Below are 17507 nucleotides of genomic sequence, written 5' to 3'. Positions count from 1 at the left end.
ATGCTTTACAGCGGCTAGATGGTTTGGTGCGTGGTTCACTTTGACATGGGTATGTCTGGAACAGCACCAACCCTTGGCATGTTCAAGTGAGACCTGTTTGCCTACTGCTGATGAAATTAATTTGCTAGCTGCCACTGCTTCTGGAGTCCCTGGCCCTCCCAATAATTCCCCCTCTTTCAGCAGCCCAGGAAGAAGTTAGCGATGCTTGCTACATAGGAACATCGCTGTGGAGAACTGCACTTTTTTTGGCCTTCACAGAGACACCTCTTCTGCTCCTTAAACAGCTCCTAGCCGGCGTCAAACACAAACTGAGTTGAACCTCTCCCTTCCTCCCAAGAAAACAGCAGTACATAATGCTTAACTAAGAGCACAGAGCATTCTCCCATGGGTTAAAATCCACTGCATTCTTCAAGGTCAGCTTTAATTTCAATTCTTCATACCAAGAGTCACAGTTTAAGGCCTCCAACACACACCACAGTCACCACCTCCTTCACCCAGCCCCTTTTGGGGATGTAAACACAACAGCTCCAATGTCTGCACCAAACGCTTCTCTTTTTCATGAAAGATAAAGCACAATACTGCACACAAACACGTCATGGTTGTGCTCTAGCTTCACATCCAAATTCTTGAACAGGTGAACAACTGCAAGGCTGGGGATGTTTACAGGGACACAAGCCGCCACAATGGCATCCGACTTGCTTTTATGTTTTGTTGTTTTTCATTTTTATTTTTTTCTTTTTCTTTCTTTTAAAACCATGTTCAAGTTACACTGGTCGAATGACTGGTGCTTTTCCCAAGAAGTGGCCAATGCCACTTGGGTGCCAGGTCCGGCGCCAAAGCCAGCGATGCACACGCTGAGAGGTGGCACCAGGCGTTCCCAGACAGCCCAGTGCTTCACTAGTGTTAAAACAGAAGAGACCGCAGGTCTCTGCGCAGAAGGTGCCACCCACACAGATCCCAGCATGCTCGACACTTTCACAGGCTGAGTATAAACTGTAAAAATAATATATCTAAACTGTATGTATAAAACTCTAAATTTTGACTGAGCATTGCACATTGGGGTAAATCTCCACAAGTTTCCTTCTCTGCGATGCAGCAAGGGAGCCCATGCATAGCGCTCCACATCCAATGCTGCAAGGTGTTCTCTCAGATGAAATGGAGAGCTCACGCTCATGGCTTTCCTCCAACCTTTGCTATGATCTGCCTGAATGGATAACATGGCTTCTGGATGAGCAAACAGCTGTAAGCCAAATACTTTTCAGAGGTTAAGAAATTAAAATTTGCACAGAAGGAGAAGAAATACTTACTTGATGTGGAAAAGTTTTAGAGGAGTGTCTCTTTGGGCACTGAAAGTTGCATCCCCGTCTTAGGGATGCTTGTTCAAGTACACATGAAAGATCCCCGTAGAGCTGAGAATAAGCGATGGTTGACTGCCCCTTCTCCACCTCTGCTGTATCGGTCCTTCAGCCACACAGCACGGGGCTGGGTCACTGATTTCACAGGCACATTTCCCTTTCCTGCTCTGTGCAAAGGGGCAGCTCCGCACTCTTAGATAAAACAGCAAGAGGAGGATGGATGATGCAATTCCTTCACTGAACGACTTCATCACAGTAAGATGTTCGGTCAATTCACTCCCGAGTCTTTGCCTGAAGCAGAAACGTGCTACACCAGTAACCCAAGAACCAGAAGAGCTCTTTCAGAATGCCACTTAGAAACAAAAAAATATAGAAACTAAACAAAGAGTTAAATATACCATATACACAGATACTATACAAAAGTTTGTGTCTTGTGTTAAAAAAAAAAAAAAAGAACACACAACAAAGAAAGCCCTGAATATTTTGACACAAAAAACCTTGGTTTCTTCTTTGCCAAAGAACTAAAAAAAACCTTATGAATCAGGCTCCTTAAGACAAAGGTCTACATGGGAAGGCCAGTTTCTAACAAGAAGCAGATCTCTCACTCTTCACTGATGCTTGGTAATAGGAGCTTCTCAATTTTCTCAAGAGTAAAAAAATAAATATGGCCATCAGCCTTGAAAACTGTAATGGTTCTAAACTCTTCACTCCGCTCAGCAGAGGCAAGATCTTGCTTGCTAAGTTCTTCAGAGAGGTACTGGGAAGGTAACTATTGTATATTTCTGAGTAAGTTTAGCCAATGTACAGTACATGGCAAACCCCTTTGTTCAAAAGCAGCCTTCATTTTCTTTTGAATTTTGCATCTCTTAAGAAATACCAGGAGTCATTTTCAATTAGAATGTCTCCGAAAAGTTGGCAGGGACTGAAGTCTATTTCTTAAGCAGCTTTTCTTCCTTTGTGATCTCTCAGGATCAGTTCTTTCATTCACTTCTACCGCCAGGACAAGACGGAGGCAGATTTCTGATCAGCACATAAATATCAAAGCAGCAATCCATCCTAAACGTACCGTAACAGCCTACGTGCTGTAGGTTGGCCTAGCACAAACCAGTAATGGTCTGCTCCTTTGCTTGCGTGAGCGGAGTTTTTTAGTAGATGTGAAAAGATTTTCCTGGCTTTCATGCTCCATGAATTACTGATTTAAAAGTGTGAAATCTTGGACTTGTAACTTCTTACTTTTTCAGAAGGGGTTTCAACAGGTACCAGACGTTGGCAAAACAGGTTCCCTTGAATGAAAGACACTCCTGAGGGGTGTAGGGGAGAAAGTTGTTTCCCAAAAAGGATACGGCAGGGCTGAAATGTAACCAAGCAGTTTGCAAGTGCTACTAACTGTCTAAACGATTTCTGAAATGTCTTTGAAACCCAGAATTCAAAGTCATATGCAGACAGCATGACATGGCAGAAAGATACAAAATGGCAGAAGTTTAGCATGAACACAATTTCCTCAACAAGTACAACTGGAATCCCAATGGGGACCAGTAGTTTTAAAACACTGGCAATTTCAGAAGTGTTATACAGGAGTTGCCTGAATTACTGAGATTTATACAGATGTTTTTCTCCCTTCTAAAGACAAGCTGCCCTAAAACTAAATCCCAGAGACAAGATTAAGACTTGAGACTTGTGGAATCTATGATAACCCACTTCTAACTTAATATATCACAGTTTTCAAACTGACTTAACTACGTGGCAGACACAAGCACGCTGTACATCTGGGAATGCTCCAAACAGCTCCCTACTGACCTGTGCTTTCAAGTTGGTCAGTTTTGTCCAATCTTAACCTGTTCCGTGATGAAGGGAACAGGACCAGGATCAGTCAGGGCTTCCTTCCTGCACTAACCTCCTCTTGTTCCCTACTACAATCCAGAAAGAAAAAAAAAAAAAAAAAAAGCAGCAATAATTCTTCGAGGTAAAGCTTCTTGAAGTCAGAAAGCAAGTCATCCAATGGAATGATAGAGCTAATCCTGGGCAGAACGCTGGAGAGAAAGTAAGCTCACATAACTGCAAGTTTACTCACTCTGTGTCTGAACAAACGAGACTATATTCCATAGCTATCAAAGTTGCACACACGGGTTACAGACCTCTTGGACTGTGCACACGCATTGCTCCAGAAGGCGAGCAAATTGACATAAGAGAACTAAGACAGAAACAGTTATCTGGACCTATTTTGAAACAGTCAATTTTAGTTCTTCTCATCTAATCACGTTTCTGAAATGCAATGGTAAAAAACTGAATCGATGTTGTGAAGTTCCTTTACATTAAAATGGAACAAGATCTATAAAAGCATAAAGATAGATATTCTATAAGATAGAAGCCAAGTCTGCCTTAAATCACCAGATGTATTTGCAGAACTGCTTGGTTCTAATGACCAAAGCACTCCTTCCCTCTTAGTTGCAGAATGAACACAGAAGAACCTAAAAAAAGTAATTTTTTCGCAGCACCAGCTGAAGAGCTTTGAGCTGCACTCTGCTTTAGCATTACAACGAAGAATCTGTTTAAAATACTCCAGTTACCTGCAAAAAGCATCGTCCTAACCCAAACTGAAGAGCTGGCCCAACCCAACTGACACGTTAAAGCTTTACTGTCTTGATAGAAACGCTACATGTCCAAGGTATAAAATACAGAAACAAACTATTCTGCAACTGACTCCTGTTACAAAATTTTTTGGTACCTCTTCAACCATCCATTTTGTTCACTGAAAGAATTCAGGATGCAATGACTAAGTAACAGGCCATCTCTAAGTGTGCTAGAGCAAAGGTGTCCATTTTAAACTTTGATCAGAGTAAGACAGTGTGGAACTTGCAAATAAAGATTCCAAACAGCAACTGGCTCAGTGAACCTTAATTTGATCTCACAGTAACAGAAATGCAAAAGAATAAAGATCTCAAACTAAATGCAATTGTGAGGACATTCTCTCTTCAGGGAAAGCCTACACAGACATGCAGCCACCAACTGAGACTCTGTTGGCTAGCTGAAATGTAATGTACGATACAAGATCCAAGCTGTCTAAACTCTTTGCATAAAAGTCTTGCACAACAATGCCCCATATACGACAAGAAACAGTGAATTAGGCAAACAGTAGCAATCAGTCTTTCACAGATCTGCACAAAATAAGTGGTTCTCCTAACAGTCAGCCACTGTACAGGCCTGCTTGTTGAGGGGTTCTGATCTTAACGAGAAGCACAAGGCTTGCCATGGTTTACTTAATCCCAAGAGCACCCTTCTAGAACTTAGCAGTGACTCGTGCATGGTTTTATGAGCATTCTAAAGCAAGATAAATTAACCTGAAGATGAGTAAGCAACACACACTAAACTCACCTTTTTCTTTTCTTTTTTTTTTTTTTAAAAACAGAAGTATGTCAGAAGGAAGATGCATCCAATTAAAAAAAATAACAAAAACTTTCCCTCTCCATCACTTACCCTATATCAAGGAGACAACTAGTATCAAAACCAGGAGACAATCTGGTATCTATACTGGGAAGGAGAAGAGGCTAGAGTCCCAGAAGTCCTTCTGCCTGTGGCTTACAGAACTAAATAATGTTTGGGAACAATGGTCCTGTCAGTGACATGTCAACAACACATTTATTTTAAAAAGGCTAAATTCAAGTTTTAAACACAAGTAACTGTAAAAGAAAAAAAAAAAAAACTTTGGTTGATTATCCATCTTGTTAAGTATGTCAAAGTTAGCAATCAACAGTTTCTCTAGGAAGTCTCCAAGAACAGACAGGTCAGCTCACTCCTTACTGGGAAGGTCAGACACCTAGCAGTGACACTGGAAATGCTGCCATGCCAGCGTCACACATGCTCACAACATCTCAGCCAGCATTTGGGAAGCCAATGGTGCCTACAAAGTCTGAGCTGATCAGCCACAGCCAACTTGGGTTGCTGTGAACTCATTGAGACAAATAAATAAAAAAAGCAACAAGAAAAAAACAAAGCCAAGCACCTTCAGGGCCGGACCCCAAAGACACGGGAATCAAAGCTTTTTTTTTTTTTCTCCTCTCCCTATTTACAAAATGCCATTTAGAGCTGATGTGGCCACTTCAGTATTGTGAGGAAATGTCTTTTATTCTAAGCAGTCATAAGTGTGTTGTTCATGGACGTTGTGGCCTGCGTGCCACGGAGTGTCCCACGGGGTGTGTCCCTCCCATCAAGGCACATGGAGGGAGTTCAGTCTTCAGTTTCTTCATATGTTGTCTCGTCAAACGGACGGTCCAAGAGAGGTACCAAACGGTGACGGGAATATTTCAGTTGCAAAAGGTCCCCAACTTCATTGATTTCTTTTAAAGCCTGAGAAAGAGACCACAGTAGATCAGCAGAGGAGACAGATGCAAGGAACTTATCAGCACATCTTCCTTTTTGCATGCCTGCAGACTACTCCGACAGACACTTTACTTCAGTGAGATTTTCCTGTGCTAGAAGTCTGTAGTTTCAGAGGTGTGTAGGATTTGGTTTTGATTTTAGCATTCAGAAATCTCAAGACCAAGTGAGAAGCACTGGTCGCTTAACCAAGAGTGACTCTGCACCCACCTGACTACCCCACTTTCAAGGCAGGATCAAAATATCCAGCAATACTAACTCAAACTTCACAGTCATCTCCAAAAAATCCATGACTATTCATAGACAGAAAAACTGAGAACAACATTCCTGCCTTCCTGGAGGTAACAAAACTGAAGCAAAAAAAATAATAAGTGTATGCGGAGTTTTGACTCCTCTTTATCTATCATTCAGTATGAAAACAACATGTGTGTTAGTATACCATCTCTGATCTACTGTATTTTCTAAACTGTAAGATCGCAAAAGGCAAATGGCAATATTGTGCTAACAAGTTCTATTGATGCATTTGTTGTATCTACATTTGATTAATTTGCATGGTCCACATGCAACTAGAGATGCAAGCTCCGTATTGTAACCAACATTGTCTGGGAGGTTTTTGCCAGCCAATCCAAGGAATGAAAAAAAAAGTTATTCTGGTTAGGATCCCAAGCATTTTCTCCCTAGAAAGCAAGTCCCACCAACTGAGGTTGCCACAAAGGCAACATTCAGGCAACTGATGTCCCAGAACACTGCTAGTGAGCTAACAAAACCTTTCACCGTTTTGACCTGAATGCAAATGTTATGAAGTTTAACAGAGATCAAACATCTGCTAGCGTTAGAAATGAGGAAAGTCCCGGCTCAGTTTATCATACTTTCTTTATGTTGCAATCTCTTTGATAAGACACTGGTTCACAATAGGGTTTGTTAAAAGCCAAACCCTAAACTTCATTTCCCTACAGAACAGGAGCAAGGTACACAATAAAACAGTTGCTGCAGACAAATCTGCAAGAGTACGTGATGTTAATTATCTTATATAGGTAAGTGACAAAGAAATGAGTTCAGAAGATGAATTCCAAGTCCAATGTGAGTTTTGAACTCAGAGGCTGACATTCTACACTCCCTCGAACTGTAAATTTATCCAGATACATACATTCAGCAATCCTTCAGAATGCCACTAATTCAATATTAATGCTCCAATTTTAACATGTTCTGGGTCAAATGCCTGTCTCTTGAGAATAATTGGCAGACGGGGGTTAATATCCCTACATGCTTTTCCTTCCTGGATGGATAGCTCAAGTTTTTGTTTCTTTAAACAATGGCCCCTCATGCTTGTTATATCTGGCAACAAGAACCTCTCCACTCTAAAATCTAGGGGAATGACAAACCCAGAAGTTGGACCTCAGTAAAAACAAAACAAAACAAAAGCATGGGCACCTTTTGCCAGAGCTTTAAGTAAAGATCTCATATGGAAGCAATTTAAGGTTGAATTTCTGTTGAAAGAGTCTGTTAACTGTTATTCTTGAATGCAGATTTAGGATTTTATTAATTTAAAACAAGAGGGACCACGTGACCAGCAAAGACTACAAAGGAAATGGCATTGGTGAACTCTGACTTCAGGAGAGTGTAATATATTTTTCATCACTGAAAAGAAAGCACCAGCCCACAGGGATGCAGGTTATGAGGGACTTCACTCTGATCCTGAGCCAAATATTTTCAGGCAAGGAAGTTTTATTTACATAAAACGGTTAAAATTGTAACTGAGAACTGTTCCCCATCATGTGGGTTTATTTAATAAGAACAAGGAAGCATTACAAATATCAGCATTTACAAGACAAGCTTCTCTCCCCTGTGCTCCAAACCTGGATAAATTTTGTTTAAAAAAAAAAAAGCCATATCAGCCCTAGTTAGCATCCATGTACACACAGATGGGCTACCAAGTTCTCCTCTCTGTCACTGACCAGAAGCAGCTCTCTGCCAGCTCTCTCCAAGTCTATTCATTTCAGTTATTCTTCCTCCTGGACATTGTTGCCACAGTTCAGCAGAGGGATCAGATCTGAAGGCTGCCTTAATGATTAGCTGCCTGAAATCAATCCCCTTTCACTGCATCACAAGAAAACACAACACAAAGTCACTGACACAAAGACTTGCTCCTTATTAACTCCTCTTGCCAATGTTCCAGGTTCAGAGCATTCAGCTGTTTTGAACCTTAAAGTGGATTACACTAACTTGGAACAAAGCCTCCACATACTGAGCTAAATCAGGATTTCTTCATTCACTTCAAAATTCACACCTCGTTTTGCCTTGGATTAATTTTCTTAGGCAGACAAGCCCAAATATATTAAACAAGCATTTTCTCCACTTACAGCATTTAGCACCCATAGAGGTACTCTAGAAATGAGTATTCAGAGTTAAACACACAAAGCTTGAAACATTTTTTGGAAAGCAGAAAGACTTGTAAGTGAATTGACAGGAAAAGAGCTTTTTTTAACCAGAGTAATAAGTTACAGATTGGTTTTGGAAGAGAGTAAGTACAGTATTTATATATACCCTGCAAAAGCAGCTTGTTATGGTAAAGACTCCAGCTAATTACTAAGAGAGAAGACCAAGGATCTAACCAACAGCAAGATTGCACAATTGCTCAGGTAGTGCCAGCACATCAAGTTTGCCTGGTTTCAGCTGTAGCTCAGTTTGCAGCAATATGATTTCAGAGACTTCTGTTTTCTTTCTTTTCCTTCCTCCCACCTCCTTCCCATTCGTCCCCCCCTCACATCCACCTGGCCAGAAGTTATGCTCCCTCATCTGCGTCAATGCACTCGGTTCTATCACCACGCTCTGAGCCAAGACCGTGATACTATTCACTTTATACAGGGGGAAAGGAAGGGGAGGGCCTTCTCCAAACATACTGTTTCAGAATTTTTATTTGGAACAGAAACAACTGAATTGGGATAATTACGGGAAGAGTAGTAGGACAAGTAGCTGGGAAGGAACTTCTTAAGCAGGAAATCAAAAATCAACCAGCTGCCCCGGACACCTCCTGTCTCTGGGACTGTATTCTATGGGATTCTTTCAAGCAGGTCTCTGAACAGGACAAAGTCTATTCTCCTGAAGCCCAAGGTCGTGACTCAACCTAGCTTAGGTTCTGAGTCACAGAACAGCAAAGGGGTTAAAAAAAAAAATATACAATGCAAGACTTTGACAGAGCCGAAGACAGCTCATGTACATGTTCATCAAAGAGGATTATTCAGACAACTCAAAAATGAATGTAGTTACCAATCCAGCACATAATAAGGATTGTCAGTCTTATTCCTATAATCCCCTTTCAATGATATGAGTCAGAGAGTAACTTCCATCCTTAATTTTGAAGGCAGCATCTCCTGACTAGGATGCAGGCCTCCTTAGAGAAGACCTCCACCACCACCCACTCCTGCAAAACAGTGCGGGCAGGAGTCATTAGGGCATTGTACATGGCACAGACTCACTTAGGACAGGATCATTTAAGACACAGTGCTGTGAAGCTGTAAACAGGAAGTAGAATAGTAATCTTTGCAATAAAAATTTTCACTGGTAATCATGTGCTGAGGTTTGCACTTGCTTTTGAGAAGAATATAGATGTTTTGGAGGTTCTCAGGCTTTTTTTTTTTTTTCTCCTTACCTTCTTGCATCTAGGGTCAGAAGAAGCAGAATTTTTGCTGTGAAAAGATTCAGTGGAAGGTAGAGCCTCTTAAGAGGGGAATAAGCATTGTCTCAAAGGAACAAGACTCTCTCTCTCACGTCATTTAAAATAGGAAAAGAAAGTCCCTGAGATTTACTGTAGGGAGCCATTCTGCATTGTCGAAGCAAGGAAAGAGAGATGGAGTCACTGCCAGCTGTACTACACAGGGCTTTGAACATTAGGTTCAACTAGTTTGCGTACCAAACGTTGAACCAGTCTACAAAAAAAATAGACAACTGTTGTATATGTTTATAGAAGGCACGCGCAAAAGGAAGACAAGACACTTACCGTATCAAGCATCTCTTTGGTATGAGCTGCAGATAAACAGAATCTGGCTCTGGATTCGATGATGGGGGTGGCAGGGAACCCCACAACCACAACACCGATGTTCCGCTTCAGCATCTCACGCCCAAATGCACTGCCAGAGAGAACAAGAAAGATCGTCAGCATGACACCAGTGGAGGCAAAGCAACAGCAGCATGAAGGTCTCAGTACGTTAACCCATACAGGCCTTTGTTGAAGCAAGCCTGTAAGACCACAATTTGGAGCTACCAGTGCTTTCTTTTAGAGGCAAAACACCTGTTCACAAAAGCCTTTTTTAATTCAATCCCAAGGTGGTCCTCCTCAAAAGGTTTCACTGTATTAAGTTCTAACAAAGCTGAAAGATTATATGTGGCAGAGGCTGGTCTTTAGCAGGCTGTTTCTAAAGGGATTTGTAACTTAAGCTTGGAAATCTTTCCAATAGGAAACAGGTATTTTGGCTCAGAAGTTTGATTGTACAAGGAATCCCCCAGGCTGCAATCCTCCAAAGCAGACGCTTCTGCACTTTCAAGATGGTTTGTTTTCATCAGTTTAATTCAATTAAAGCACATTATGGTGTCACAATATGGACCACTTTCTGCATACCTATCATGGGAACCATTGAATTGCCACAGTAAATTGAGATAATGTAATCTGGTACCAAATATTTTTAAGGAAGGTGCAAAAACCTCATATAACTGTCACACAGCATCTTCAACAAAATTAATTCTTATATGGACTAAAAAAATTAGAGGCTGTGACTTACGTGAGATGAGAGGCACAAAGATCTAGATCCTTTCCAGTGCAATTCTGGGTGCTTCCACAGGCCACAGAAAATGGTTAATCCTTTTTGAACTTTGTCTTAAGAAGTAGCAATGAATTCAAGGATGTATAAAGGTTGTATGATTATAAGGATGTATAAAAATGACATCCTTTTACTAGGTTTTTAAATTTTCTGCCTTTTACTTCTGCTACAACTATGGAGGTGCATCCTGATACACTTCATTTTTATCCATTTATTATTCTCAAACTATTTTAAGAACAGACTACAAGAGACAAAGAAAGGATGAACTAGACCCAATGTAGATCCTGAGGGCCAAGTCTTATCCGAGCTCTGTGTTCTTGCTCGTTTTTAAGTAAGTTACTGGCCCAGCTGCTCAGCTAATAAATACTTCCATGAACATTTCCAGGGAAAAGATTGTACTGACTGGTAGGGCAGCTGGGCAGCAGAAACAGTATGCCCCTGTGTGCTGGGTGGTGCACACTGCAGACTCTACAACACCCATAAAGGTTACAGGCCTTTTAAATCGGGTTATTCTGAGAAGGGTGCAGGAAGACTGTATCTAGCTTCATAGAGAGTGCTAGATGATGTTTGTTCCCTCACAGAGCCACAGTGCTTAGCCGGACTGAAGTCTAACTGAGCTAGAAGAGCACTAGAGATATTCAGTACGGCTTAAAATGAAGCTATGCTTTCCAAATTTGAAAGCGTTGGTTGAACGCATCATCATACGCAGACACTGAAGAGCAGCTATCAAAGCCAAGTTGTCCTTGAAATCAGGCTTTTGTTCATGTTGCAAAAAATTTTAATGTATACTTTATATCCTGCTTGCAGAAGTTTAGCCTTAATTATCCACACAACAGCCCACAATTCCATAAGCATTTTATAAAGCTATGTGTTACAGTTCTATTAGTATTTACAGTAACAATACCTGACCTATTAAATCCAGGCCTCAAACTTGGGATTCATCAAATACAGGTTGTTGTGTCCCATCATGTCCCACCCCCCTGCTTTTTCTTTTTCTAGTTTTCAGAGTTCATCTGTGGAAATGCTGTCTGCTTCTGATCCAGGAGCTGGTTGAAAGATTCCTCTGGTGATTTTTAATGTTAATTTCCATTCAATTTCAGCCTCTCTTTAGCACTTATATACACTTTACACATAAGTAAAATGAAAAAAAACCGCCCAAATTTTAATACATGGCATGTAGCAGTAAAATTGCTTCCCTGAAGTGTTTTCTTGCTGCCCCAAGCTACAAGCCTCGATTTTCTCAGGGTCACTTACAGGAAGTTTCCATGTTTTATAAGACTCAGCAATGATCATAAAAGCAAAAATCAAGTTAGCGTTTTCTTATATTTGGAAAAGTCTTAATATTCTTGTACCACTCTAGCTTTAAAGAGGATGGATGAGAAGTTACCCAGTTAAACCTACCCAATTTTTGCTGGCATGTACAGCATCAGAGGCACAACAGGGGAATCTTCATTTCCGTAGATGATAAAGCCCATCTCTTTCAGTCGTCTCCTGAAGTATCTCGTGTTCTCTGCTAGCTGCTGCACACGCGCTTTCCCTAGAAAAGAAATTAAGATAAGACCATGAACACCATAGTCATAAGTCACACGCGTAACTGCAACACAAGACCTCTAGCTAATGTACAAACTATGAATGCACCACTTGTGCTTACAGAAGTGTTAAAATTAAATGCAGACTAGAATTTGCATCACTCATTTTCTGACAAGGCTGTAGCTGAATGGACTAAGACAGGCACAACCATCAAGTCCAAGCACTCCCTAGTTTTTCCATATCAGGTTTTTCATCAACAGGTACCTGGCAAAACAAGGCAGTTACCCACTTTTAAACAAGATTCAAAATTTGCTCAGAATTCACCGGTAACTGCATCTTGAAGAAGAGTTTGCTTACACTTTGAATAATTCATGGAAACCTATTGAATCAGCTGGGGCTGTTCACTGCGTTTTATCCTGCTTGTCTGTATTAATGGAAGTTACTATTTTCCTCCTTAGATCTACTTGCTGAACTGTTCACGTGGCTGCTCCCTAACCTTTTTTTCAGTTAAAATGAGCTGGGTTTAAATTAAACCGATTACTTCTGATAATCCAGCTCACTTTGCATAAGCAGCAGCAGCCAATTTATCATGTATTCAGCCAATTCTGTATGGATTTTTTTTGACATTTGTCAAAATTAGTACACAGGACATCAGGCACCTAGTATAATTTAAATATTCCAGCTATTCAGATATGCATAGGACAACCTATTTATCAGTTAATTAAATTCTAGCCTAGCACAGTGTACTATGTTTCTGTATTGCACAGAAAAAGATCCACATCATCTCACCTAAGCAGATGATAATGCATTTCTGATCAACTAATACTCTATGCTTAAGAGATTAAGCATTATGCCATTGATGAGAATATAATAAGTAACATTCGTAATCACTTGTCTCTGGTCCACAGAGTATATTTCTGGATAATTGATTATCCAAACACTGCCTTCACCAGATGGGTGACTCATACTGAAGCATTGAATCTACAGCAGCGCGGATCCATGCCACATAGCGAAGTCGGCTGCTAGATATTAATCGTCTTCCTTTAAAGTTGTAGATAACACAAGGTGATTAACCAAAAGGAACATCCAACACCCACGTAGCTCTGCTCCAGGCCAAAACAAATGTAATTTTAAGAACCTATATAGTTTTCGTAGCCAAGAGTATCAGACATTCCACCCACAACCAAGCAATCAAAGGCAAAATCCCATCAAAGGCAAAACATGAGAAAAAAAAAGGATGAAACCTGTTAAGTTTGCAAAACCTGGCCTATCGTTAGTGGGTAGGAGCTGGTATTTTTAACAGCATTCACTGCCACTTAAGACATCTCTTCTCCTCCATTAACAGCATTATTTCTTAATCTTTTCTCCCCCAGAGTTTCTGCAGATGCTTAATTCCTCTTCCTCAAAAAACAGCAAGATTTCAGTAAAACACAAAGGCATCTTGTGCTTATGAAACTTATTTTTTTTATTGGCTCTCATCAGATCAGATCCTCTGGTGGAGATCCAGATTTCTCTTATATTTTCAGACCAATTATTTGTTTATTTTAAATACCCCACAAAGTGAAGCTGAAAAAAACCCAAACAAACAAAACAACAAAATAAAAAGAAACAGGCCTACTGCAAGATACTACAGATAGTAGGCCAAAAGTCCACTTGCATTTCTAACATTGAGACAATCAATAAAAACAAAAGGGTCCAGAGCAATCTACGTGGATAAAAAAGCTACTATGGTACCTTCTGAGAAAGCTGCATCCGCATGTCTCATGTACAAAAATGCGCAGCTTCTGACAACGTTTAAAGTCAGTGACATACAATCCCACAAAAATACACATGAGATTTCACCACTATGAGAATACCAAGGCAACGTACACAGCTGGATACAACTGCTGTAGATCAGCCCTTCTCCCACGACCAGGAATGCACCTTCTCCCATACATACATTCGCTCTGTGTTCCCATAAAGCATGGAGTTTACAGTGCTTCAAGCAGAAGGAACTTCAGCATCTTTATAGTTTTCCCCTCTACACTTCATACCCTTTTCCAAGTTGCTGTGAGCCTTCCAGGCTAAAGATTAAAGAGCAGCCTTAATTTGTAGTTGGCAGCCGCTTCACAGTCTTCCTTAAACTCTTTCCCATAAAAAGAGTTTATGATTCTAGATTTGTCCTTATAGATTGAAGAGTGCTTTGAGATTGTAAACAAGTTTCATGCGCAAGTCTTTCAGTTCTCTTCAGAGATGTAATCACCTACAACAGCAACTGGCAGATTTGAAAGACACTTGCCTTCTTCAGGTTTGTGGGTCTCGAAAGCCTATCAAGCTTTTACTTCGCTCCAGAACCATCAGTTAATTTAATGAAATTATTACCTCTCTAAAAACTTGTCACCAAGCCTACAACAATATTACCAAGAACATGAAAACATATTATTCAGTGGTGTCTTCTCACTACCCACCACGTGTCATTACCATCTTCTGAGGAGGACTGTAGTCATGGTGAAGCAAAGCACCAGGAATCGAACAAGAACTGGGTGCAGGTTCCTTGTTCTCTGCTTTTCCTTTCTGCCTGCATCCCACACAACTACTCTCCTCTGCACTTCCAACATCTTTAGCCTCCTATTCATTTAGAAGTGGGATGCCATGTGCCAATTGAATAGGGTTGGCAGCATTATGCAGCAAGCAGACACCCAGTGTTCAGCCCTGGTAACATTTTCTGGTTCAGCCCCACTGGTACACACTAGCGTAGCAGGCTGTTAACCGCTACTACAGTTTTTACCATGTTTTCTAGGACCACAAAGACAAACCAAGCAGTGCCTGAAGAGAGCAGTGCCTAGGTACCACTGCTAATCCCACCTGGACCCAAACAGTGCTTGAGCATTCAGACAGGACCTCAAATTCCCTTCTTGGCCCAAACATCTTCTGAAGTTCAGAGCCCTGTCCCTATCTGCTCAACTGTAGGCCTAGAAAGGCTGCCAGGACTGCAGCAATCCTCTGGCAGCTGGCTTTCTTGGCAGTATGCAGCTCCATTTTTAAGACCATGCAAAAAAGGCCGGCCCAGACAGCACCCTGCCAATTGTTCTCGCATAGGAGTTGTGCAACGATTCTGGTAACATCCTTTCATCTAGGAAACTGGAATGTGACGACCTTCAGGGAGGGAAGGAAAGGGGGAAGAAAGGGAGGATTACTGGAACCGAGTTCTTCAAAAGGCAAGGAAACTAGAACCCCTTATCGGAGCAACTGATCTGGAGTCCCTTATGGGTCCTGTAAATGGCTTAAACTAGCTACTGACAGACCTACCCTGGAATTAGAGGATTAACTAATAACTTCTCCTTTGCTTTTTATACCCTTTTACAAGTTTACTGCAGTCATAACAAGATTGCTCTTGCAATTTAGTAAAACACTTCCTCACTTGCAGCAGCCTGGGCATCATTTAGTCTAAAGCCCACGCGTGTCCCCTGAAGAACATGCTGCCATTGTGTCAGAAGTAAAGGTCACATGCCACCTAAAGGGGAGAAACACTCTCAACTCATTGCTGCAGCCGTGTGGGCTCTGCAGAGAAGGAAAAAAACAGATAAAAGAAATGCAACAATTGCCTCTGCTTGGATAGCTAAGATGGGCTGAATATTTAATAGCTGAGAGTTTGTGAAGGGGAACGTGCTTTTACTTGACATAACCTAATACCAGCCCAAGATAACAGGCAGTCACTTTAAATTGGCATTGCTCATTTTCATACCGACATTTGCTTTACTGTACACCTTAAATGCAGAATAGGTGGGACAGAGTTGCAGGTCTCCTGCCCCAGGTGCTAATAACCAAGTGTGAACTCCCAGATCAGCAGGAGCTTTGCTGGCTAAGTCACTCAGAGCTCCTCTCAAACCTTTGCTCTAAGGCATTGCCTGTAACATCGGAATTGTTTATTTACTTTACATGACCAAGAATGCTAGATCTATGCCTTTGCGTTCATAAACCCTAAGCAACTTAACTCTAGACTTAACAGAACACACAAGTCAGGCTTTAGAGCTTCTGCAGCAGAAGGGTTCAGTACCACCAGCTGAGCCAATACAGTAAGTAATGGCTGATCGACTGGAGTACTTTTACCATTCCTCCAATACTTAGCACATACTTTCCAAAATGAACAGCAAACTTTTGCCCACTTCTAAACAAGCTTCAAAAGATGGCGTTTCTAGATTTGTCCTGAGTAAGAGTACTTTTCTTTTCTGACATTTTACCATATGGCATATCAAATCTTAGAAAGGCACATATATAAGGCAAGCAATATTCTTAAAAAAAAATGCAGTTAGCATCTCCCTGAAAAAAAAAAAAAATATATATTCCAACACCCTAAAGAAAGCACTCCATTAAGAATCTAAAGATACAGGAGATGCAAATTCCCCACAACCCTAGTGGAAAGTAATTAGTATCTCTGCCAGGACAAATTCCCACAGACTAGAAGAACAATACTTCATCACTTGTGAAGGCCTCTACTTCAGAGGTCACATTGCTCAGAAAGACAGAAGTTATAGCAAAAACATTACCTAGGAGATACTTAAGCAAATTTCTTCTTGAAGCAGAAATTAAGTTGATACTTACTATAGTTATCTGCGGGTTAAAAAGGGGGTTGCACATTCCACCACACCTAATCTGAACTCCTCTTGCAATGGGTTTATTAGCGAGGCATATAAACAGAGAAACTCACCTGTATTTAGCCTCGCTGCTCTTTACATCATAGAAATTCATGCTTAAACTAACAGTCCAAATACTGCAAGGATTCTCAGACAACCCTCATTTGCAAAAGGCAGTTTAATAAACACACAACAATTGTTCAGGAATTAAAAATTTTTGCAAGGCCAGGATGAACTTAGTCTTTGAAAAAATAAAATAGAAAGTCAGACGCTTCTTAGAGCTGAGGTCTGTGTAACTTCTCTATTCCATGTTAAAAAAAAAAAAAAAATCTCTACAAAGAACAAAGCATTTCCGGCAGTTACAAATATTAGATCTTTGTAACATTCCTGTCATCTATTAAGACTGATGAATAAACTATCATAGATGGTATTGGACTCAAAAGAAAGTTTAGTTCAACCAGGATGTATTTGTTTTTCGCCCCCTCTTGTGATCTCTAGGCAGTAATTGGAGAGCAATCACAAATCTGTCTTTCTAAACAATGCAACACTTCATCAGCAAGGCTTCTTGAGAAATAAAAGGCATGTTGCATTGTACACAAACAGACTACCGACTGACACTGAACTCGAGGGGCAAACCAACTTCAGATGGGCAAAAAAATACAAGCAGGATTTTATCTGCTTGTCACACTAGGGATCTAAACCAAAGATACTTGACGCAATACAAAGGAAGCTATATGTTTATATTTTTAATTAGTTCTTATAAAGACTTCAAAGCAATGTAAGACACATCTTTAAAAATCGTTCCTCAGCAGTGAAGCTGT

The 17507-nt window shown here is 40.7% G+C and overlaps 1 protein-coding gene across 1 annotated transcript in view; it reads right to left on the bottom strand.

Moving 5' to 3' along the window:
- Window positions 1-4966: 4966 nt before the first annotated feature.
- The window catches only part of SPTLC2 (serine palmitoyltransferase long chain base subunit 2), a 74665-nt gene continuing 62124 nt past the window's right edge, over window positions 4967-17507 (bottom strand). Inside the window, exons 10-12 of the mRNA XM_063332978.1 lie at window positions 11945-12080; window positions 9727-9856; window positions 4967-5699 (exon numbers count right to left, since the gene is read on the bottom strand). Of these exons, the coding sequence (XP_063189048.1) occupies window positions 5580-5699; window positions 9727-9856; window positions 11945-12080 (386 nt within the window). The 3' untranslated portion in view covers window positions 4967-5579. The remainder of the gene's footprint in view (window positions 5700-9726; window positions 9857-11944; window positions 12081-17507) is intronic.

Source organism: Chroicocephalus ridibundus, chromosome 4 (genome assembly GCF_963924245.1).
Source record: "Chroicocephalus ridibundus chromosome 4, bChrRid1.1, whole genome shotgun sequence".
Classification (NCBI taxonomy): domain Eukaryota; kingdom Metazoa; phylum Chordata; class Aves; order Charadriiformes; family Laridae; genus Chroicocephalus; species Chroicocephalus ridibundus.
This window is presented reverse-complemented; position numbering and strand designations above follow the sequence as displayed.